This window comes from Ictidomys tridecemlineatus, chromosome 2 (assembly GCF_052094955.1).
Source record: "Ictidomys tridecemlineatus isolate mIctTri1 chromosome 2, mIctTri1.hap1, whole genome shotgun sequence".
In the NCBI taxonomy this organism is placed as follows: domain Eukaryota; kingdom Metazoa; phylum Chordata; class Mammalia; order Rodentia; family Sciuridae; genus Ictidomys; species Ictidomys tridecemlineatus.
In genome coordinates, this window is record NC_135478.1 from 91167656 (window position 1) to 91191429 (window position 23774).

At 47.7% G+C, this 23774-nt stretch overlaps 1 protein-coding gene across 2 annotated transcripts in view; it reads right to left on the bottom strand.

Annotated features, from left to right (window-relative positions):
- Positions 1 to 8031: 8031 nt before the first annotated feature.
- Positions 8032 to 23774, bottom strand: part of Atp2a2 (ATPase sarcoplasmic/endoplasmic reticulum Ca2+ transporting 2) — a 56991-nt gene continuing 41248 nt past the window's right edge. The window contains exons 12-21 of one of the 2 annotated variants that reach the window (XR_013434819.1): positions 19131 to 19253; positions 18814 to 19032; positions 17830 to 18165; positions 16412 to 16632; positions 15865 to 16067; positions 13915 to 14000; positions 13420 to 13553; positions 12697 to 12814; positions 11044 to 12613; positions 8032 to 8821 (exon numbers count right to left, since the gene is read on the bottom strand). Coding sequence is in view for 1 of the 2 variants with exons in the window: in XM_040289490.2 (XP_040145424.1) it covers positions 12344 to 12613; positions 12697 to 12814; positions 13420 to 13553; positions 13915 to 14000; positions 15865 to 16067; positions 16412 to 16632; positions 17830 to 18165; positions 18814 to 19032; positions 19131 to 19253 (1710 nt within the window). In the remaining variant the exon portion in view is untranslated. Of the gene's footprint in view, positions 12614 to 12696; positions 12815 to 13419; positions 13554 to 13914; positions 14001 to 15864; positions 16068 to 16411; positions 16633 to 17829; positions 18166 to 18813; positions 19033 to 19130; positions 19254 to 23774 lie in introns of both variants that reach the window. The other variant, XM_040289490.2, reaches the window with a different exon arrangement.

Consider the following 23774-nt stretch of genomic DNA (forward strand, 5'->3'; position numbering starts at 1 on the left):
CTGAAACCTCAGTGAGCTGAGGTTCATCTGTTTGCATTTTTGGTTTCTAAGTTTCCCTGGGCCTGAGAGTCTTCAGCCAAACTTCACATGGTCAGTCTGTCTCCTTCACTTGGGTCCCCAGGAGGTATCAGACCCCTAGTCCCAAATTCTCGTTAAAACAAAATTAGGCCAGGTGCAGTGGCGCATATCTGTAATCCCAATGGCTCAGGAGACTAAGACAGGAGGATCGCAAATTCAAATCCAGCCCTAGCAACAGTAAGGCACTGTCTCTAAATAAAATACAAAATAGGACTGGGCATGTGGCTCAGTGACTGAGAGCCCCTAAGTTCAATCCTTGGTACCAAAAAAAAAAAAATTAGGCTGGGCATGGTGGTACATGCCTCTAATTCCAGACACTTGGTAAGCTGAGGCAGGAGGATTTCAAGTTCAAGGCAAGCCTGGGCAACTTAGAATCTGTCTCAAACATTTTTTTAAAAGTGCCTCAGTGGCAGAGAGTACCTAGGTTCAGTCTCCAGTACTGAAAGAAAGTAACCTATCTAAAGTGTTTTTAAATGCGAATTTGGATTTTTTTTTTTTTAAACTGGGGATTAAACCCATGGGTACTCTACCAAGCTATATCCCCCCTTTTTTTGGGGCTGGGTTTTGCTAAGTTGCTGAATGTTCTAAATTGCTGAGGTTGACCTCAAATTTGCAAATCCTGCCTCAGCCTCTCTAATTGCTGGCATTACAAGCTTTTGTCACCACACCTGGCTAAAATGTGAATTTGATGTAAGTGAAAAGTTTAAAATGGGCACAGTAACTGTGAAAGTGGCCTTTGTTGGGAGGCTCAAGATCTGTGCTGGGCCGCTCGACCTGAGCCATTTCTGATGAGCCCGGTGGGCAGCTGCGAAGCCTGGGTGCTCTGTCAGCCCTGTGACCAGTCAGGGCTTTGAGAGAAACAGTGAAACCTCTGCCATTGCAGTCGGAGGAAGCCAGGCTCCGCCTGCAGTCCTGTTTCTGATGGTCAGGCGAGGTTCCTGTGTGCACAGGATGTGCCTTGGGGCCTGGGCCCCTTTCCTCGGCAGGTCCCTCAGCTCTGCCAGGAGCCTCTGGGTCCCTGTGACCTGACGTCTGCAGGCCTCCATCCTGGCAGCACCACAGCTGGCTTCCTCATGGCTCGGCAGCTCCAGCACTGGCTCGTGACTTGGGGTAGGGGGTGGCAGCTGTGGCCGCGGGGCTAAGAACACACTCCAGGTCCAAATCAAAGATTGGGATGGGGTGGGCACTGCATTGCATGACTGTGATCTTGAGAAACAGGCAGGATAATCCCAAGGTCAAGGTCAGCCTGGGCCACTTAGTAAGACCCTGTCTCAAAAAGATTTAGGGGTCTAGCTCAGTGATAGAGCACCCCTGGATTCATTCCCCATTACAGAGTGGGGGTATGGGGGTGGGGATTGAGCTTGGCCCTGTAACTACCAACTTTCTCACAAAAAACTTCAAGGGCTGGAAGCCCAGCTCTGTGGCTGTCACATTGAGCCACTTCCTGGGAGACAAAGCAGTCTAAGGAGGGACTACCCCACAATGCCATGGTCACCACAGGAATCTTGAGATAGTTTCGTGCACCAGCATGAGGTGTCTTTGTGTCCTGTCATCTCCCTTCCTTTCAGATTGCTCCAAGGCCGTGCTGGGTTCCAGGAGCTCTGGCCACTGGGCCACCAGGCATTTAGCTGTGCAGCCTGAGCTTCCTTGTTTGTTCCCTGGCTGAGGCTTCAGTGAACTCTGGAGATGTTGAGCATGGCGCCCTCAGCTCCATCAGGTGGGATCCCCTGACCCCAGGTCCCTGGTAATAGCTTGGTGGTGTCTGAAGCGCACCTGCTCTTCCTTCTGAAGGTCTCCACTAAGCACAAAGGCAGGCCAAGAACATTCCCTGCCCTTCACAGTCCTCTCCACTTCTGAGCCCTGCTGGGCGCCAACGACCTGGCAGGTTTGGTCCCTACACAGGGCCGATGGGGAACCAGCCACATTCCTGCTTCTAAATTCTCAAAGAATGAGGACAATTTCTGCCCAAACCTATAACCCTCAAAGCACACATGTCAGTGATGCAGATTGTCATCCAGCACCAGACCTTGGTTTAAACCCAGGGGTAGGCCTGGGGTCCCGAGCCTGCATCATCCATTACTTCCCAGCCTGGCCTCCTGGTCTCTACAGGGCTTCCCTGGACCAAATACTGAGACACCTGGGGAAGGGGAGTTCCAGGGTCCCAGGAGCCACACCTGGGGCTCTGCCCTGCAGCCTATGGTGGGAGGAGTTGGCTTCCATGGGCCTCACCTGTGGCTTCCCAGCCTGCACTGGCTCACCTGGGGCAGGCCCAGGCCTGGTGGAGCTACCCCCAGAGCTTGCTGCAAACTGCCGTGGTCAGCTTTCTGGAGCCTCTGCTCAGGCTTGTGCGCAGGAGCTGCGTTGTTCACTGACCACAGGCAGAAGCTGGACTGGACATGCACCTCGCTGCGGCCTCTGTGAAGGTGGTAGCCACAGGTCACCGGGAGCGCCTGGCACTGTGAACGCTGTTGAGGTAAGTGCCTGACTCAGGTTTTCCACTTCCCAAGGAGCCTCCCTGCCCCAGGGCAGCAGGTGGGGCCTGAACTGCCACCTCCCCTCTTGGGGGACCTAGATGTCTCCAGGCCTGGGCAAGCTCCATAGACCTGCCCTGGGCTCACCTGGGCCTCACCAGCCAGCATGTGGGGTTTTTCCAGATTGTGAAGGAGGTGCTAATCTTTGGCAGAGCAGAACATGTCACTGTCACCAACCACACAGCACCAACTAAGCCAAGAATAAGCCGAAGCCTGCAAGTCTGGTCCCCCAGCAGCCATGGAAAGAAAACACAAGGGCCGAGTTCAGCGATTGAGCATGTACTCAGCATGCGTGAGGCCCTGGGTGGTTCCTCAGCACAGGGAGAGAAAATTTAAAAATAGAATACATTATAACTGAGCATTGCTGGTGAGAACTTGAGATGGTGTGACCCCTGTGGAAATGAGCCTGATGAGCCATATAAACAGTATGACCATCTGATTCAACTGTCCCACTTCTGAGTAAACACCCAAAAGAATGGAAGCAAGGACTTGAGCAGATGCTTGTCCAGCTGTGCTCATAGCAGCAGTGTTTACAGTATCCCAAAGGTACAAGCCACCAAGTATCTACGTATGAGTGCATATGGGTAAGCAGAGTATGGCTGGGCCAGACAGTGGAATAGTATTCAGCTTTAAAAGGGAGGAAATTGGCTGGGTGGGGTGGTGCTCACCTGTAATCCCAGTGACTTGTGAGTCTGAAGCAGGAGGATTGCAAGTTTGAGGACAGCCTCAAAATTTAGCGAGATCCTGTCTCAATATAAATAAAAAGTTAAGAGCTGATGGTTCAATACCCAGTACTGGGGGCGGAAAAAAAGGGAAATTGGAAATTTTGACACAGCTACAACATAGATGTACTTTGAGGAATTTTTCTTTTTATTAAAATATTTTATTTGTTATTGATGGACCTTTATTTGTCTGTTTTTTTATATGTGGTGCTGAGAATCGAACCCAGTGCCTCACACATGCTAGGCAAGTGTTCTGCCACTGAGCCACAATCCCAGCCCTTTTTCTTTTTTCTTTCTTTCTTCTTTTTTTTTTTTTTTTTTTGAGAGAAGGGGGAAGAGAGAATTTTTAAATATTTATTTTAGTTTTCGGTGGACACAATATCTTTATTTTATTTTTATGTGGTGCTGAGGATTGAGCCCAGCACCCCAAACATGCCAGGCGAGTGCGCTACTGCTTGAGCCACATCCCCAGCCCCATTGAGGAATTTTTCTAAATGAAAGAAGCCAGACACAGGATAAATGACATGATTCCACTTACATGAGTCCAATTCTTAGGATGACCATCTGATCCAACTGTCCCACTTCTGAGGTTACTGGGGCTGGAGGAGGAGGGGAACCTGTGAAGTTCAGCTTGGGTAGTGCCAGGCTGGGGGTGGCTGGTCCTTGACCATGTGAAGGTAATTACTTCTATGCCCTGAGTAGCTCTCTGGCCCTGAGTAGCTCTCTGAAGAAATGGGAACGATGGTGAATTTTTTGTCACAGTTTATCACTAAAAAAAGTGAAGAAATGGCTACAATCTCACCACCCAGATCACCTGCTAACGCATCCTAATTTTTGTGAAATGCAGCATGTCTGTGTCATATGTTCTATAAAAACCCACCTGGTCACAAAGACGCAGAGACTGGTGAGAGTCACAGGAACACGTGCTTCCGGTGTCCTCCCTGGAGTGGGCCGGGCTCTGGCTTCTCTGGGAAAACAGCCCTGTGCTCTTGCCCCGCTGGTCGCATGGCAGCTTTCTGCGTGAGGCCAGCGTGCCCTTCCTTCATATGTTTGTTGTGACCGTGCTGCGGGGTCCCATCTGTGAGTGGGATCATTGCCGTACCCCCTCTGCTACTGTCAGACGCTCATTTCCAGTCTGGCTTGTGATTGTCATGGGCTGTGCTGTTAGGGACATGTTTTGGCATGGCTTTCCCAGGCTATGCAGAGGTCACGTTCCTTGCTAGGACATTCCTGTCTTGTGTGTGGGAGGTGCTTGTGGGTGCTGGTCACACCACTCTACAGTGACAGGTGTGAGCGACGCCCCCAGGTGTGCTCCAGCTCTGAGCTGGTCTCCTGAGCTGCACTGGGGCCATGCCCCACCCTTTTGCCTAATTGTCACCCTCTGCCTCAGCTGGAGCGCAGTGGCCCTTCACACAGTGAACAAGCTGAGGGACCACGGGCTGTTTTCATTTGTCCGGGGTCTCTGGCCCCGAGCTGTTAGGGTTTGGATATGAGATGTTCCCCCAGAAACTCACGAATTCACTGGGCTACGCAGCCACATCCAGAGGTGAGAAGGTTAGATCGTGAGAGTTGGGACCTGTCAGTGGGTTGGTCACTTGATGGATTAACACGGGGCCATGGCTGTGGGCGTTGGGGTGGCCCTGGAGCTCTTGTCCCCGGCTGCTCTGCTCTCCCTCCGTCTCCCCGCCCCGGCTGCCCCTTTCTGCCGCGATGTTCTGCCTCCCTTGGGCCCAAGCCATGGAGGTGGCTGAGGATGAAGGGGACCTCTGCTTTCCAACAGCCACTTCTAAATGGCTCTTCTCAGGATTGTGGTCATAGTGACAGTGTCAGGCTGGCCGTGCTCTCTGTCTCGGAGCCCAGGGTCCACTCTGCGCTGGGCCCTTCCTCGGCTTCCGGGCTCCAGGGCCGCCGGGCGTCTGGCTTGGGTGGTGCTGGGGCCTGTTTAGAGCCGGCCTCCCTGTGCTCCCGCCCTTCTCCTTCTTTGGGCAAATTCCCATCAGGATTCAGAGGGCAGGAGGGCCCTTCCTGGGCCTTCCAGGGCCTTCCAGGGCGGGCGGCTGTCCTCGCGAGCCCTGACTCGGCCAGGCCCCCACTGCGCCAGCCTCCCCTCGGCTGTCCGCCAGGGGACCAGACCTTTCCGCGGGCTTGGGCGAAGCCCCACCTCGGGGAGTGAAGCCCTCCAAGGCCTGGGCGCTTTGGGTTCAGGAGTTATTCTCAGGACTGGGCTGGAGGCTGTGCTGGGGGCCAGGGTGGTCGCAGTGGTCTTCCCCCGCCCTGCTGTCTGCCAGGAGGGAGAGACAGCCTCGGGACCTCACTGGACAGCTCCTGGGCCTCCCTGTCCCTTGTCCCACCGGCCATTGCACTTTTGCTTTGCTGAGTGCCTGGGCCACATCAGTGGCTGTCCTCTCCTCGCACCCCTGTGTTCGGTACTGATTGCTCAGGGGCTTCTTGGAGGATTGTCAGCTGTTTTCCTGGTTGCCATGCAGGGTCGTGTTGGGGAGGCGGCTACAGCGGGGCTGTGCTCTTCAGACCACAGGTGTCTGCTCAGAGGACGACTAGGTGCTGCCCGCCTGTCTCCACCTTGAAGCCGCTTCTCCTCGTCCACACTGCATGTGCTTTTTGGGAGGAAGACACTGCACAGCGGTAAGGGCAGGTTAGCATCTCCTTGAGGGCGGTGGGAGGGACCCACCTCGGTGGCTCCCTCTGCGTTCCCCCAGGGCGCTTGCAGTCAAGGCTGAGCTCCAAAGGGCTTTCTTTTGCGGCCAGGTGGTTCCACCTTTGGCTCTCAGGAGCTTTCTTGGTTGGCTCCGGTATTTTGTGTCCCCCCCCTCCCCAGTCCTGGGGATTGAATTTGGGTGCTTCACTACTTATCCATTTTATTTTTAGAAAGGATCTAAGTTGCTGAGGCTGGCATCAAACTTGCCATCCTTCTGCCTCAGCCTCCCCAGTAACTGGGATTGCAGGTGTGGCCCCTGCAGAGAGCTGACCCACTGTCATGGAGAGCTGTTCACTCCACCTCTCCTGCTGTTGCTGATCTCCCTCTGCAAATGCTGTGTGGCCCATGAGTCCATGCCTAATACCTGGCTATTCTCTACAGTGGCTGTCACTGTTCACAATCCCAGCAGCCACCTCAGGATGCTGTATGCACCATGGCCTTGGTACTAGCAGACCTGAATTTTTCAGTCGATGGGCAGCTATCTTGTGACTTTTGACTGTGGAGTAGAACATCATTCCACACCTATAAGCTAGCCAAGTTTTCCCTTAAGCCATTAACTACTTCTCTTTTGAGGGTGTAGTCTTGTCTTATATGCACCATTACCTTTCCCACTCACACTGATTTAACAACAGGACCCTTGGTTGCTTTTTTCCATTTTTGAGACATTTATCTCTAGAACAGTGGTTGGACACTTCCAAATGTTTCAGTGTTTTTCATTTTAAAATGTGGTGCTAGGGATCGAACCCAGTGCCTCATACATGCCAGGCAAGCACTTTACCACTGAGTCCAACCCCAGCCCCAGGTTAGAATGAATGCCAAATTTTATCAAATGTTTTCCTTTATCAGTATTTTTAATTTATGTCCTTTTGCAGGGCAGGGGCGGGAGTACTAGGGATTTAACCCAGGGCTTCACATATGCTGGGCAAGTTCTCTATCAATGAACTATGCCCCCAATCCTTTTTGAGATAGGGTTTCCCTGTACACAGGCTGGCCTCAAAACTTGAGATTCTTCGGCTTCAGCCTCCTGAATAGCTGGGGTTACAGATGTGCACCGCCATGCCTGGTCCTACTATTTCCAAATGATAAAAGGGAATTAGAGCCCTACCCCAAACCCACCCCTGGCATATAAGCACTAATTATTTTATTTTTTTGTGGTGCTGGAGATTGAACCCAGGGCCTTCTGCATGCAAGGCAAGCACTCTACTAATACCCTTGGCTCCAACTAATTATTAAATTGATGAATTCCAATAGCATTTCTGGTCATACTTTGTCTCTTTCTAGTCAGTCAACAGGAGGTAATGTGACATCTCACATTTTGCATTTGGTGGTTCCAGTCTGCAGATTTTTCCAGGTGGCTGTATTTAAAGTTGGGTCTTAGTTCTTTCTTCTTGGTACTAGGGATTGAACCCATGGGCACTTTACACTGAGCCACATCCCCAGCCCTTTTTGAGACAGGGTCTCTCACTAAGTCGTTTAGGGTCTCACTAAATTGCCGAGGCTCACCTTGAACTTGTGATCCTCCTGCCCGAGTCTTCCCAGTTGCTGGGATTACAGGTGCGTACCATCGTGCCTGGCTCAGCTTTCACACTAGGGGTTTAACCCAGGGCTTTAACATACAGTTGGAATAAACTGAGACTGAGCATTTTATTAAGATAAATGCATCACAATATTTGTATTGCACCAACACCTGTCTATTGCTTCTGAATTCATTAAATAAGTTACATTTAAGTGTGAAACAGCTTTCTGCACATTGAAAAATAACTGAAGTAAGGCCTGTTTCTGTGAGGCACACTTGGTTTTCAGGCCCTTGTAGAGCAAGAGCCAGAGCAGGCCTCCCTCTTACAGAAATACTTCATACACATGGACCTTCTGCTCTGCTAGCCTGCCCACAAAGCCAAGTCCAGGTAGTTCCGGCCTCAGTGTCCACACAAGGCCTGGATGCCCGTCTCCACCCTCCTACAGAACACCAATATCACACTGAGAATTTAATGTAGAATAGATTTATTTACCTGAAACCATGTCTGTGCAACGCTTGTTACAGCACAGAGTGAAGCAAACTGATCTCTATTTACAGTCTAGTCAAACATGCGTTGGGATAAACTGACGCTTAGCATTTTATTAAGGTAAATGCATCACAATTTTTGTATTGCACCAACATCTGCCTACTGCTTCTGATTTCATTAAATAAGTTACATTTAATACAGTGTGAAACAGCTTTCTGCACACTCAAAAATAACTGAAGTTATGAACTGAAGGCCTACATTTTAACCATTCTATATAGTGTTTTTTAATGAATTTATAAATAAGCAAACTGTACAGGGCCAATTAAAAAGTAGCATTTTCAAGGTCACTGTAGAGAAATCTGGCTACTTACAACTGAAGGCATGCATCATAATTTAATATTGTACATTTATATAAGCTGTGACATTTTGCACAGAGAAATGTGGAGACTTGGCTGATTGCTTCTAAGTTGTTAGATAAGGTTTTCAGAACCTCACTGTTCTTGCAGCAAAGAAACCAAACTTCTCTGAAGAGGCTTTCTGATTAGGCAAAATTGTACATTTACATTATTTTGATTTAAAAGCTAAAAACCCCACTGGTAATACACATTTCCTCCACATCACACACGAGTTGGGAACTTTTTCTACTTTTCTTTTTCCCCAACATCAATCATGCAGAGGGCTGGTAGATGTGTTGCTAAAGACGCACATGCACGCAACCGAACACCCTTACATTTCTGCAAAATGGTTTAGGAAGCGGTTACTCCAGTATTGCTGAAAAGGAAAGAGAGAGGAAATCAGCTTCATGAAACATGAGGAGGAAATGTTAGAACAACTACCTGAGAGACCTATAGCGACAACCTTATCTCCAGTATTTCAAGAACAGCTTTTCTGATTAACTCTTCCCAAGGCACTGCCCACACTGGGTCACATCTCAATGACAGTGCCCTTGTGTCATCTGCCTACACAGCAAAGGACATCTGACTCAGAATGAATCCTATGAGGCAGAAACTTAAACCATTTCAGGCGTGAAAGCAGTGAGACAGGCCAGAGGAAGGTCTTGGTCAGCCATGCAGAGGTGAGGCAGATGGAGGGGGTGAGCCATGCGACAGCAGCTTGAGACCTTCCCACCCCGCCCCCCTTCCTCTCTTCCTCCCAAGGGTGGCCAGAGCTGGGGCCCAGCTCTGCCAGTGCTGAAATACGCTGTTGTGCCTTGGCTGCTTATCACCAGTCCCTCGGTAAAGTCCCCACACTTCCCTCCTTGTGGTCTTCATTCAGGGTGTGTTGGTATTGACAAGATCTGGGTGACCATGATTTCTGTGCCTGGGCTATGGGCAGACACTCCTGAGGTCTGGCCACCTCCTTCAGCCACTGAAGAGGCTGCTCAGGTTCCCCTGGCTCTCGACAGTTTCCTCTGGAATGGCCTGCCTCCATCTTTGAGAATGAGCAGCTGGACTGGCACCCGTTGAGGGCACCTGTAAGATGCTCATCTTTCGGGAACAGGGCCAGCAGCCCACTGGTGCTCCAAAAAGAATGTAGAGTCAGGTTTTGGGCAAGAGCTGACCCCAGGAACACGGGAGCTTAAAAGGACACTGCTGTCCACTTACTACTTTCCCTTGTGAGGGTGCTGGGTGAAGACAGGACAGGACAGGGCAGGGCACCAGCTGAGGCCTAAGGAGGGCATGTGCCCGTGGTTATGGTGATGCCCTGGTCTTTTTAGTTCATCTGAGAGCCAGGAGGTGCTTGAAGCTGAAACCACAAGGCACGGCTGGCCCAGAGAAGCCTGGGGTATCTGTGGCTCCTATGGTAGCCCATACCACTCAACTTGTTTGGGTCAAGTCTCCTAAATCAAGGAAAAGTCGACTATTTGGTTGTTTGGTTTCCACTGCACAGCGCACCACCCGGCAAACTCTGTGATGTCCTATTTGGATTTGCAGGTCAGACGCCATCCTCCCACTTGATTTACTTGGAATCCTTTGTCATTCATAATGTCCAAAATGGCAAAACTTTCCCAACATTCTCTGGTGGGCAAATCTGCCTTGGCTCCTGAGAGTCACAGCTCCCTGTAAGCAGCTCTGAAAGCCTCTGGTGTGCCTGATGGGGACGGTGCTTTTAGAATGTCCACACAGGTGGGCCTCTGAACCCGGCACCTTCTGCTCGACACCCACACATTCTCCCAACTCCATCTGCATCACCTCTGGCCATGTCAGTGACCAGAAGCCGAGGACCTTCTTGAGAGGAGTCAGGGGTCTCACAGGAAGGGGAAGCTGCCACAGGCCTCCTCACTCTGGCTAATGGTCAGGCCTGCCGGACTAAGCAGAGCCGGGCCTGCAACTGCATGAACACACCCTTGGAGCTAAGACAAGCTTAGCCACAAAGGATGTGACCCAGATAGGCAAGAGAAGGTGGCCTACTTAAGACAGACCTACTGACGCCCTGTCCACTATGTCAGTCGCCATGCTGCCAGCGTCTGCTTTCAACGAACAAGGAGTGCGTTCGGGGGTGACTTCCTGCAGCTGATAAAGACCCAAAGCCCCCTCACATCTTTTTAGTTAAAATTTTAATTTCTAGATATAGGAGATTAGACCCAGTCACTCTACCACTGGGCCACATCCCCAGTCCTGTTTTATTTTGAGACAGGTTTTCACCAAGTTGCTGAGGCTGGCCTGGAACTTGTGATCCTCCTGCCTCCACCTCTTAAGCAGCCAGGATCACAAGTGTGTGCCACTGTGCCTGGCTCATCACACCCCATTCTGGCTGATGCAGGCCCTCCCTGCATCTTACGGGAGCCCTGATCTAAGCAGCATGTGGCATTCATGTCACCTCTGTAGTCAGCTGGTACTGCACCTAAGTCTCCTGTGCCTCCGGCAGCTCCCGTACCCACCAGGTGGGAGCTGCCATGCAGCACACTATTGAGGACTACCTCAATAGTAGTTTGGTGGCAGTCAGTCACCTTTAGGCTAAAGCATCCAAGTTCCAGAAAAGAAAATACTCACGTTAGTTGATGGATGTTGGAAGGCATTGGAGGAAAACATCACAGTTAGGACTGTTAATGACTCATACACTGTTGGTCAGACTGATCTCGAACATGCTCAAACATTGGTCAGAGTAATGGTGGTGATTAGTGCCACATTCAAATAAAAATAGTTCTATACAATATGTTCATTTGGTCATGTGCTATTTACAGATTTTACAAAACACACACACACATACACACACACGCGCGCACACACTTGCCCTACGTTCCTTAAATGAGTCCAGCAGAGACTTGCATAAAATGTATATTAGATGACAACCTGTGCCTATACATCAAAAAATAAATTCCCCAACTACCTATGCAGCAGAACAGGACCCCACTTTCCCTCAAGCATGCTAAACCGAGGTTCTGTGCTAAGAACTTCAGAGGAAGGTAGATTATCAGATAGTTCGAGGGGAACAATTTAAGAGTTAAGAACAAGACAGTTATTTTCTGTCCATTTAAAATGTTTTATTTTTCTCTTTTGAACTAGATTGTGAAGTGCCATTGAGATCTAGGCAATGTTGGCAAAACAATGTCCATTACAATAAAATACATTAGACATTTAAATAAATAACTTTAAAAACTATGTGAAGGGACATAAACCCAGTTGATTGAATCTGGAACAATGTTTTCTGCACAAGCGAGACAGGCATACCTCTCATGAAGACTGATGTAAACAGAACCATCAAGACCCTACAGAAGAAGCCGAGCGGGACAGGGGATGGGGCAGGGTGGGGGTGAATGGAGAGGGTGCGGGAAGTGGCAAACCAAAAAATACTGACTGAGGTAGCAGGACTCTGCTCAGTGCAGAAAAATTGGCTTATGAATAAAAATTAGACTGTGATATCAAATTAAACCCAGGTAATCATGCAAAAAACACAACACATGCTATTTAGTTGGTTTTTTTTTTTTTTAAAAACACATTCATTTCCTAAAGTCTGCTGCCAATTAATTTGCTGACAATGTCTGCTGGCTCAACTATTTTTATACAAGGATGAGTATTAAACAGAACACTGTACATGCTTTTTCATCTACAAAAAAATATTTGCATAAAATAGTGTTAGTTCTCTGTACATGTCAATGGACACTTTAATTATGTGTATAAAAAAAGGAAAATCTTGCCCCACTGGAGTCAGAAAAAGCAAAACAAAAATCTAGAGTATGAAACCTCCTTCACCAGCCAATATGTTCATGTGAAAATTCAGCAGAAATAGACAGTTGCTTTAAACAATAAAAAATTGATTAAGTTAAACATCTTCTGTATGTAGAGCTGTCAGTCAAGACCAGAACATATCACTAAAGTTAGTGTCTGTGCTATAGACCCAGACCACCAGGGGCATTATGAGCAGCACGAACGGCCAGGAAATCCCATCGGTGCATGCCGAGAACGAGCAGGATTTGGTGGTAGGTTGCACACACTCTTTACCAGGTTCCAGGTAGTTTCGGGCCACAAACTTGAGTGTCTCATCCATGAGAATCACAGGCAAGGAGATTTTCAGCACCATCAGCCACTGGGTGAGATTCAGCGGTGTGATCTGGAAGATAAGCTGAAACGAAGCCATCTCGTCAAACTTCAAACTTGCCAGACAGGTGGTGCCAGCCACCAGCCTGGGGTCCCACAGTCACTTACTGGCAAGGGTTCCACATAGAGGATCAGGAAGTGGAGTGACATAGACAGGCAGATGGAGCCCACAAGCCAGATGTTCTCCCAAGGGGGCATCCTCAGCAAGGACTGGTTTTCAGATAAACTAAAGAATGAGAACAGGGAGGTGAACTCACCAAAGAGGCAAAGGTGTGTGTCAGTGGCAGCCAGACACCACACCCAACTACACTTCAGTAAGGTGGATACTACCTTGGTGTCAGCCCCTGACCTGATTCTAGGGACAAGTTTCCATGTGGTAAAGTCAAGGAAGACAACATTCAGATATAGGACAAACTGCCAATTTTATACCTAGGCTTCAGGACAGCAGATCCTATCTCTGCAGGCTCACAGCCGTCTTTCACTGCCCTGGACTCTTGGGCTATTTAGAAATTTCCATTTTTGGCACTGGCTAATTGGATGATACCATTTGCCTTAATGCTGAAGAGCGAGCGCTCCCCCCGTGGGTGCTGGCATTCATGTCCTGATGCTATTTCTGGCCTCCTGTTTCTTTTAAAGAAGAGCTCTGAAACATGTGGCTGAGCACTCCCACTACTTCCTGGAGGTGACAACAGCTTAGGCTTTTAAAACCAGTGCTGCTTGTTCTCTTCTCTGTGGGAAGGGAGAACTTTCCTATGACCCTCCATCGACCATGACAGAAGCCCTAGTGCTCTGGTGGTCAGAGCTCTCACTTCTGCTACTACAAATACTAACCTGTTGAGAGCATTACACATCTCTATGGTTACTAGAACAGACAGCGCCATTGTCATTGGGTACGGGGACTCAAAGATTGCACAATCCACTCCTTCAAAGTCTGGGTTGTCCTCCTTACACTGGAGGAAATGACTCTGCAAAAATCCAATCAAATTCCAATCAGCTGGGCAGGGGATGTAGCTCAGTTGGTAAGTGTTTGCCTCGCATGCCAAGGCCCTGGGTTTGATCCCCAGCACACATCACCCACCCCCACCCCCCACAAAATCCAGCAGCCAAATCTCTCTAAATAAAGTCCAGGTACCAATCCCACGCCAAGGCCAGAACAGCCAAGGGGTTCACCCATCTCCCAGAGAAGCCCTGGTCCCTCAGAATCATCTCAAATATAAACGCTTGCTTTTGAGCCTTAGGATGATTCAACACACACGCAAATCAGAGAAAGACCAAGGGCCCACACCGCCTCACATGGTAGGTACACAAAGAAAGGGGACCAAATACCAGCTGGTAGAAGGACACTCTTGGACCACCATCAGCAGCGATGAACCACCAGGCAGCAGCACCCACGGTAGCAGCGCCGACGTAACCTGGGAACACACAGGATGCTGGTACCCAGGCCGCAGCCTGCTCTACTCGCTGCAGGTGATGCTGCATGGGCCAATCCCCAAGAGAACGGCAGTCAAAGACATGGATACACGTGGATACTGAGCTCTTGCCGCTCCTCTAAACTGCTTGCAGCCAGCAGCCAGAGCAGCTGGACCACAGGGTTCAGGAAGGACATGGTGTTTACTGTACAGAAGAGCTACGCAATGTTCCCTCCAGAATATTTGGGGAAAGGTCCTCACTAAGCTCTCCAACCTCCACACTCAGTGCACCTTCTCAAGAGTGTGTGCTTTAATTTTTTTTTTTTAAAGACATTGTCTTAGAGTGAGAGGAGAGAGGAGAGAGAGAGAGAGAATTTCCAACATTTATTTTTTAGTTCTCGGCGGACACAACATCTTTGTTGGTATGTGGTGCTGAGGATCGAACCCGGGTCGCACGCATGCCAGGTGAGCGCGCTACCGCTTGAGCCACATCCCCAGCCCGAGTGTGTGCTTTAAGTCTGCAGGCACGTCGTCTACATAAAGCCACAGCTCTGGGGGACCAGGTCAAACTCTAACTTCTGGGCAATCTGATGCTGTGTAGTACATGACTTATTTGTCCCATTAAAGGCCTAGCAGAACCTTTCCACGGGAACTCTCTCAGAAGAGCAGACCCCAGCACACTCTGGGGCATTCTCTTGGTACCTCTGAATTCAGGGAGTTCATTTCAAGGAAGCAACAGAACAGACTTTAGGTGAACCTCATGGTAAGATCCACCAAAAATCACAAGTGCACATATGCATAACCCAAGAATCACATGGAGCACTAAGGCAGCTGGATACAAGAAAGATGCAGCTAGGCACAGTGGTGCACACCTGTAATCTCAGAGGCTCAGGAGGCTGAAGCAGGAGGATCATGAGTTCAAAGCCAGTATCAACAAAAAAGTGAGGCACTAACCAACTCAGTGATACCCTGTCTTTAAATTAAATAAAACTAGGGCTGAGGATGTGCTCTGTGTTTGAGTGTCCCTGTCTTTAAGTTCAATCCCTGAACTGCCCCCCCCAATAAAAAAAAAAAATGCAGGTGCTCCAGATGGGAAGAGGGCAAAGCAAAGTCCCCCATGCAGGCAAGTACAGCATACTGTCATTTTTATAAAGCAAAGGGGACTGCTCATCTGCTGGAGTCTATGGAAAAGAACACAGTCCGTGACAAACTGTTAAGGCTGGAAGAACTGAATGGCTGAGAATCCTTCCTCCTTAGGCCCATGTGCTTTTTGAATTTTGAATGTGTCATTAAAACTAAATACCTTGCTGTGAGGTTTTGTTTTTTGCTTTTTGGTACCAGGGATTGAACTCAGGGGCACTCGACCACTGAGCCACATCCCCAGCCCTTATCTTATTTAAAGTCAGGGTCTCACTGAGTTGCTTAGCGCCTCACTTTTGCTGAGGCTGGCTTTGAACTCAGGATCCTCCTGCCTCAGGCTCCTGAGTTGCGAGGATTACTGCACCTAGCTCCCGTGGGATCTTAAGGAAGTGGCCTCATTTTTCTGGGCCTTACTTTCCTAACCTATGACCTGGGGAAGAGGACGAAGCCCTGGTCAGGAACATGAGTTCTACAGAGAGATGTTATATACAATAGCCTTGCCTGCACCAGGAGTTGGTGATGCGTAGTCATCCCTTTTCTCTTTCTTATGGAAGTGGGAATTCAGTTTCATCCCTTGGTGCTAATTATCTACGAACTGAAAGAGGACACCCTTCATTTTTTGCTATCCTAATATGGAAATAGGAAACAGATGCTCTAAAGGGATAAATTTACAAAACATTGACCCATAAACATTTTGTTTAAAAATCAATATAAAAACTATACTCACAGCCAATAGCCAGGTAACGGAAAAACAGCCACCCACTGATAAGTGGCTCCTTTGGGTTCCGGGGTGGTTTATTCATGATGTCCAGGTCAGGAGGGTTGAACCCTAGTGCAGTAGCAGGCAAGCCATCGGTCACCAGGTTGACCCAGAGCAGTTGGACAGGAATTAAAGCCTCAGGAAACCCAAGGGCTGCTGTCAGGAAAATACTGTCCCCAAGAAAGAGAAGACAAAGACCTCAGTGACTTTGGGGAACTTTAAATAGCACCATCACCCCTCACCTCCTCCATGCAACCCACAATAGACAGCAACAAAGATCACCTGCAATAAACTTAGGCAATCACAGAACATCAATGACACCCCAATTTTGTATTAAAGGTAACTTTTAGAGAAAAAAGAACTTTATCTGGTTAAGGGGTCTGTGTCTCTTCCTCCTGCCCCCAATTCGGGCACAAAGACCAAAGCAGCCACCGTGCACACAGCACGCTGGGAGAACTGCTCCTCATGAACTTTACAGTGGATAAAAGAGCTCAGCAGTACTGTCGGGACCCACCAGACGACTTCCCCTACATTCGAGGAGATGAGGTAGCGAATGAACTGCTTCATGTTGTTGTAGATGGCCCGTCCCTCTTCCACAGCAGCGACGATGGTAGAGAAGTTGTCATCCGCCAGGACCATTTCAGAGGCAGTTTTAGCCACTGCAGTGCCAGAGCCCATGGCAATGCCAATCTCAGCTTTCTTTAGAGCAGGAGCATCATTCACACCATCGCCAGTCTGAAAGGGAAACCCATGGTTGGTTGGGACACCTGCTGTGTGACATTCATACCTCAGGGCAAAGGCTCACTGATCAGGTAAAAGGGACATCAGTGGGTCTCTAAGTGAAAAATTGTAGAATTCCTCTACATAAGCTGGTGTCGAAAACTTTACCAGAGACCTCACAGAGAAATGAAACAAAGGGAACTTGAAATTTATACCAAAACCAAAAATACAACTTATATGGTAGTCAAGATGAATCCACATGGGTAAAATTCAAGAAAAAGTGCAGATTTCTCATAAAATTCAAAGACATGCAAAAACACTGAATACTCTATAGATTAATATATAGATATAGATGTATATATATATATTTTCTCATTCCCATGTCTGCTTTTCATACTTTTACTAAATTCCAATTTCAAAATAGTAGTTACCTATTGGGAAGGGAAGAGATCATTTCAAAACCAAAATTACTGTTTTTAGAAAATGAAGTCATAAGTCTGACATAGTGGCAGAGGCCTATAATCTCAACTACTTGGGAGGCTTAAGGTTGGAGGATGGCAAGTTCCAGGCCAGCAAGGGATGGAGTGGTATGTCAGCAGCAGTGCATTTGCCTAGCATGTGTACGACCCTGGGTTCAATCCCCAGCATCTCAAAAACAAAACAAAATGGAAAGCATAGTCATTAGCAAAGCTAATTTACAGTGGGGTTATCCAATACTGGGTGACAGACCACTGGTCCATTATATCCCCCCAAAAACCATGTTTGAGTTGATAAGATGCATCTTTTTTTTGGTACTAGGGATTGAACCCAGAGACACCACTGAGCTATATTCCCAGCCCTTTCTATTTTGAGATAGGGTCTTATTAAGTTGCTTTGGGCCTCATTAAGTTGCTAGAGATTGGCCTTGAACTTGGATCCTCCTACTTCACTGGGATCACATGCACTATGCCATTACACCCAGCAAGATGCAAACACTGTGGACCCTTAACTAAGACAACGATATCACCAAACAGTCCCTCTGGTTTAAAAGGCCTTCCTGGGTCTTAAATACTCTAGGATTTTACAACTTGCCAACTACTGATGAACTGCTAGCATTTCAGAGAAATTGCCTGGAGATTAGAACAAAAGAAATTCCACATTAGGGAGCTGGGACTAAAATTTTAATGATCAAAATCAGGATCTGCAGGACTTGTTCCATGCATACTCACTCACCATGGCTGTAATTTCATCGAAGGACTGAAGAAACTCCACGATTTTGGACTTGTGGGAAGGCTCCACTCTAGCAAAGCAGCGGGCGTTCAAGCAGGCGTCTCTTTGGGCTGGGGGGCTGAGTTCATCAAACTCGCGGCCTGTAAAAGCCTTTGCTGTCACATCCTCATCCTGGCCAAAGATGCCGATGCGGCGACAGATGGCCACAGCAGTGCCCTTGTTGTCCCCTGTGATCATGATAACACGGATTCCTGCTTGCCGGCACAGCTTCACAGAGGAGGCCACTTCAATTCTGGGAGGATCTAGCATGCCCACGCAGCCCACAAAGGTCAGATTGGTCTGAAACAAGAGAGCCACAATGAATTAAAACAGGACTTGTGTTGCCCACAGGCTGAACTAACTACCACTGAGCTATATCCCTAGCCCGTTATTTTCTTATGAGAGAAAGAGGGGGAAAAAAAGTCACTAAACACCCTTGTTACTAAATCATTCTTTAAACTCTTATAAAAATATTCTGAAATGGGGAAAAAACATACTGATAAGAGCATTTTGAGACTGGCCACTTCGGTGGCCCATAGTACCAAAGCTTGTTCCTTCTATTCAGAGGTTTAGGATGTCTCTTTTCTGATAGAGTATTCCAGTCTGAGGAGAAAAGTGGAAAAAATTCCCTCAACTTTCAATATGTAATGAATTATTTTAAAACAATCCCCCATTAATGTTTTTTAAAGTTTATGTGAATTTAAAAAGTAAATTTATAAGCTTATTTAAGCTCATCTTGATTATTCCACCTTGAAAGCAACAGACTTTTACTTAATTGCTAACTACCTATCTTCAGAGCAACAACTTAAATCATTAAGGGTGACTGTGTGTGGCCTGTGGAAAAACCAACCGCCACACCCTGTCCCTGGTGAGATCACCCAACCTCCTACCGGAAACAGCAGAGTCTGGACACATGCCCTGCAGGTGTGGGAGGAGACCATCAGCTACCTCATACTTAATGAAGTTGGCAGAGTCCTCCAAGTGCATCTCTTCTCTTCGCAGAGGGTTGTCATGAGTGGCCAGGGCCAGGCACCGTAGAGTGTCGCTGCCACTTCCCCACTCCCGAATGACAGACATGATCTTCTGTTTGACTCCAGGAGTCATAGGAACCTTCGTACTCCCAACTCGAATGTGGGTGCACCTGTCAATGACACCTTCAGGAGCACCCTGGAGATGTTAACAGATTTACATCAACAGTTTCACTTGCTGGCTCTCCAGGATCTCTACTCTGAAAAGAATACATCAACTACAACCTTTATACTTGCCTTCACAAACATCTTGCTCATGGATGTCCGGCTTGGTTTGTTTGGTGTACAATAAACTGACATTGATTTCCTATCGCGTGAAAACTCGAGAGTGAATTCCTTTTTCATCAGCTGTTTAATGACCTATAAGGAGAACAGAGACTGCTGATGATGACCATCTCTGCACAGCTTCCACGTGTCACTCGACAAAATGCCAGGGAATGACACTGAATAGATTTAACCCTGCCCCCTAGTCTTGGAGGTAGTAAATTTTAATTTTAAATTCTAGTGCTATGCTGAAAAAAAAAATTAAGACAGAGAAGGGGATAGAAAATTGTGTCTAGAAGTTGTAGAAGGCGGCAACGGCAGTAAACCCAAAAAAAGTCCCAGTGTAAGCCAGGTGGTGGCAAGGTCGAAGCTCCATTAGACAACATGCAGCCTGGTGTGTTCTGAGGGCCAGTGCAGCTGCAACATAAGGAAGGACTGATGGAGACAGCTCATAGACCGGAGTCCCTGCAGAATCTTTTGTGCAATGACATGACTAGAGGCAATGCACTGGAGGCAGAGGCAGGTCTGCCCACCATGCTCTGCAGCGATGGCAATGCTGTGGCACCTCAACAAACTATTGTTAGCTTTATGTTTTCTAAATAGCGTTAGGCAGCTGGCAGCCACAATGAGACTTTAGCACATTGATAGTATTTAAACTTATAGGACCAGAGAGAGCCGAAGACCAGATGTGGGGCCTCCTACTCCTGGTGGGACATGGACGACAGCCAGAGCCGGTGGGAGGGAGGAGCCTGGAGTCCTGAGGGCCAAGTAGAGTATTGTTTTAAGGAGGGAGGAAGCCACAATGCCAACTGGTCAGCTTTAGACAGGCCTGAGGACCTTGAGCTCTACACTCTTAGCTGCAAATACATATTTCTGTTTTTTTTTCTGATTTTTTTCTCGTCTGTTGCGTAATCTACGACAGCCTGAATAGAGATCCTCAGTGGCTCTCTTGCCACTGAGCACACCAGCACAGGCTCTGCCTAAACACCCCACTCCTGAAGACATGCCCAACTGAACTGATGAGAGACAAAAATTTATCAAGTGTTTTTTTTTTTTAATCCAAGGAGATTATGGCCTTTCACCATTTTTTGGTTATATGATAAATTATATGGCTTTCCCCCCTATCAGATACACAATTATTAATTATGGAAATCCCCAAGAACCTCAGCATCTCATCTAGGAAGCTGCCCTACGACCAGAGTGTTGAGCTAGCCTCCCTGGGCTAGGAGTGTCAAGATCACCCTACCAGCCATTGAGCTGCCATAAGTGGCAAAGGGAAAGGTGTAAGCACTGAATCCTGCGTATGTTGTGTGCTTTAAGCATGTATATCAACAATGGCTCTAGAAACATGCCGTGACTCTGAGCAAGTGGTGGATCCACACAAGGAAAAGGTCCTGGTAGAGAAATAAAGACCAAAGTGAATTATTGCACTGTGGAGCTGGTCAAGGGTGGCAGTCCTAGCCAAGAGGGCAAACAGCTGGCCTTGGTCTTGACAGGCTCTTCTCTGAGTTGGGAAGGGGAACGTGAGGACTTTGCAGCAAGTGAGCAGCACCGAGGTCCCTTTGCCAAGCTGTTCCACCTGGCAGATGATTAAAGGGGCAGTCCTGTTTGTACTTGTGCCGGTCACCCTGGTGGCTAAGGTACCACTTTTCAGTTCCATGGTGCCACTTGCTTCTCCTTACTGAGCAGGTATAGTGAGGGGTCTAGAGTCAAATAGCTGTAAACCTGCATATAAAGCCAAGTTTTTGGGTGGCCTCTGATAGTCGTAGCAATACCACTCTCATGTCTGGCTTTGAAAGGACCTGCCTGCTTGCTTACCAGCTGCCAAGCAGTGGTTTTAACTGCAGTCTGAGATTGGACAGTCCCAGTTTCACACCAGCCACACAAGCAGAGAAAGGATGCTACAGAGCTGCCCCAGGCTTTCACAGCTATGAGGATATTTGTCACTCAAGTACTTGCCAACTGAGACAGACACTACACTTCAGCAGAGACAGCTTAATTCTGGGGAGGCAGCAAAATGATGCAAAGGAAAAACTGGTGCTGGGGTGGGAGGCCACCAGGCAGGCAGGCTGTGTCACCTGCCTGCAGGGGGTCAGACTGTTCTTCAATGCCTCAGACTCTATGTGGTCACTGATATACTTCTGTGAGATCCTTGGAGAACAGGTGGATCCCTCAGGGTGGTGTTGCCCTAGTCTTCCCTAACACACTGCATTTTGATTGATCTGGTTTGCTAGAAATAAAAGGGTGACTTACAAAAGCTTAATAAATGTACCCATAACTGACCATTTAGTAGAAGCGAGTCTTTCCTTTATACAGCTTGCTTTCTAAAGAAAGAAAAGAAAGAAAGAAAAGAAAGCAGGCAGGCAGGCTTTTTACCTCTCTCTGGTAACTATCTCCTATCCCAATTTCTCCAAATTTTACAGGGAACCCTACAGACCAAAGTTCTACAAAGGTCTCAAGTACCAATAAGCAGCCAGCCACCTGGTGATGACAAGCCTGACATCTAGGAGAGGTGTACCTGACTAGGCAAGGTGGTATACACCTATAATCCCAACTATTCAAAAGGCCACTTGAGCTCAAGAGTTAAAGATTAGTCTGGGCAACATAGTGAGATCTTGTTTGTCCCCAAAAGAGAAACTTCTAGCAGAGCCCGATTACACAGAAATCTAACTGCAGGCAGAAGGCAGCGGTTACACAAGACTAGTTCTTTGCTGGCCATTGAGCTAGAGGACCCAAAGGAGGATCTATCTCATGCCTGTGTAGGGTTTGGAAAGCAGGTAGCTGGTTTCCACACTGGTACAGGGAGCAATGTGGGGTTAACCACAGCTCTGCTACCTAAGCAACTGGCCTCTCAGAAACAGCTGCAGTACAGCCTGGAACTGGGCGTTGGCTTACTGGGATGGGAACCAAATGCAACTGGGCCTGACTTCTATCCTGAAGTTTCTGCTATTCCTGCTGGAGGCTCTCCCTTCTCTGATACACACCCCCTGGCTTCTGCCATTGCCATTCCTCAGTCTCCTCAGCTTGCTCTTGGCCTCATGCTGCTGCTCTACCACCACACAACATGGTGTTCTCAACCCATCAGCACAGCTTCCATTACTACTGCAGCTTGTCTATACGCTGACTCTCATCCAAGCAGTTATTCATCACATTAGTCAGGACGGGACAGAAGGGGATTGTCCTTTACATCTAGTCCCTTCTGGATCTTGGTCTGAGCAGTGACATGCAGAATGACCAGTTTGGGGCTGAGGAGATCCCAGTGCTGGTAGCCACTGCAGACTGTTTTTACTCAAGTATAGCCTCACTAAATTTGTGAGACCACAGAAAATTAAGAACAATACTATAACAGAAGAGATTAGCATGGCACCCTGGGGCAGCAGCTCCTGACTAGGACCCTTATGAGGCTCAGTTCCAGTCACTGTAGGTCTCTATCCTTGCTACTGGCCTTGGCCATGATAATGCTGGCTGAATGAGGCCTGCTTGAAGACAGAAGGACAGGACCTGGGAGGCCACTCCTTTGTTCACCACTCAAGAACGCCCATGTTCTCTACCACTCCAACAGACCTCTGATAACAGAATTATGCTGACATCATCAAGTGAGTCAATAAATATTTTTTCCCTTCCCCTTATTGAAGTCTATGTAAAACTTGTATTATTTCTTCCTTAAATGTATTTTTATTTTTTAAAAAATATTTATGTAGTTGTAGATAAACACATAGTATTTTTATGTGGTGCTGAGGATCAAACCTAGTGCCCCACATATGCAAGGCAAGCGCTTTACCGCTGAACTACAGTCCCAGCCCCTTAAATGTATTTTAAGTTGTTGATGGACCTTTATATTTTTTATTTATTTGTATGTGGTGCTGAGAATTGAACCTAGTGCAAGCACTCTATCAATGAGCCATGACCCAGCCCTTCCTTAAATGTTTAACAGAATTGGGCACACTGTGTTTATTGTGGAGGCAGATTTTAAATTACAGCTTCTTTTAAACCATTACTGAAATTTTCTTGTGTCCACTTAAGAAGTTGTGTCCCTGAAGGGCTGGGTGAATTTCTTCTGTTGAATTCCCCCATCAGTGTTGAGGACTGAACCTGGGAGCACCCTTCCACTGACCCGCATCCCAACCTCTAATAAACTTATTGATGAAGTTAATAATTCACTTTTTTTGGGTGCTGAGGATTGAACCAGGGCCTTGTATAATCTGAAAGTACATTATCTACCAAACTAAGCTATATCCTAGCCCTGTTAACTGGTTGCTTTCTTTTTTTGGACTAGAGACTGAGCTCCATCGCTACCCTATTTTTATTTTGAGACAGGGTCCCTCTAAGCTCTGAGGCTAGCCTCAAATTTGGGATCCTCTTGGCTCAACATCCTGAGTTGCTGAGATTACAGGCATGCATCACCATGCTCAGCTCCCACAACTGATTTTTTACTTTATTATTTTACTTTTTTTTCCCCTAGTTGTAGATAAATAGAGTATTTTTAATATGTATTTTCTAGTTGTTGATGAACCTTTATTTTATTCACTTATTTATATGTGGTACTGAGAATCGAACCCAGTGCCTCACACGTGCAAGACAAGTGCTCTACCACTGAGCTGTAGTCCCAGTGGTAGC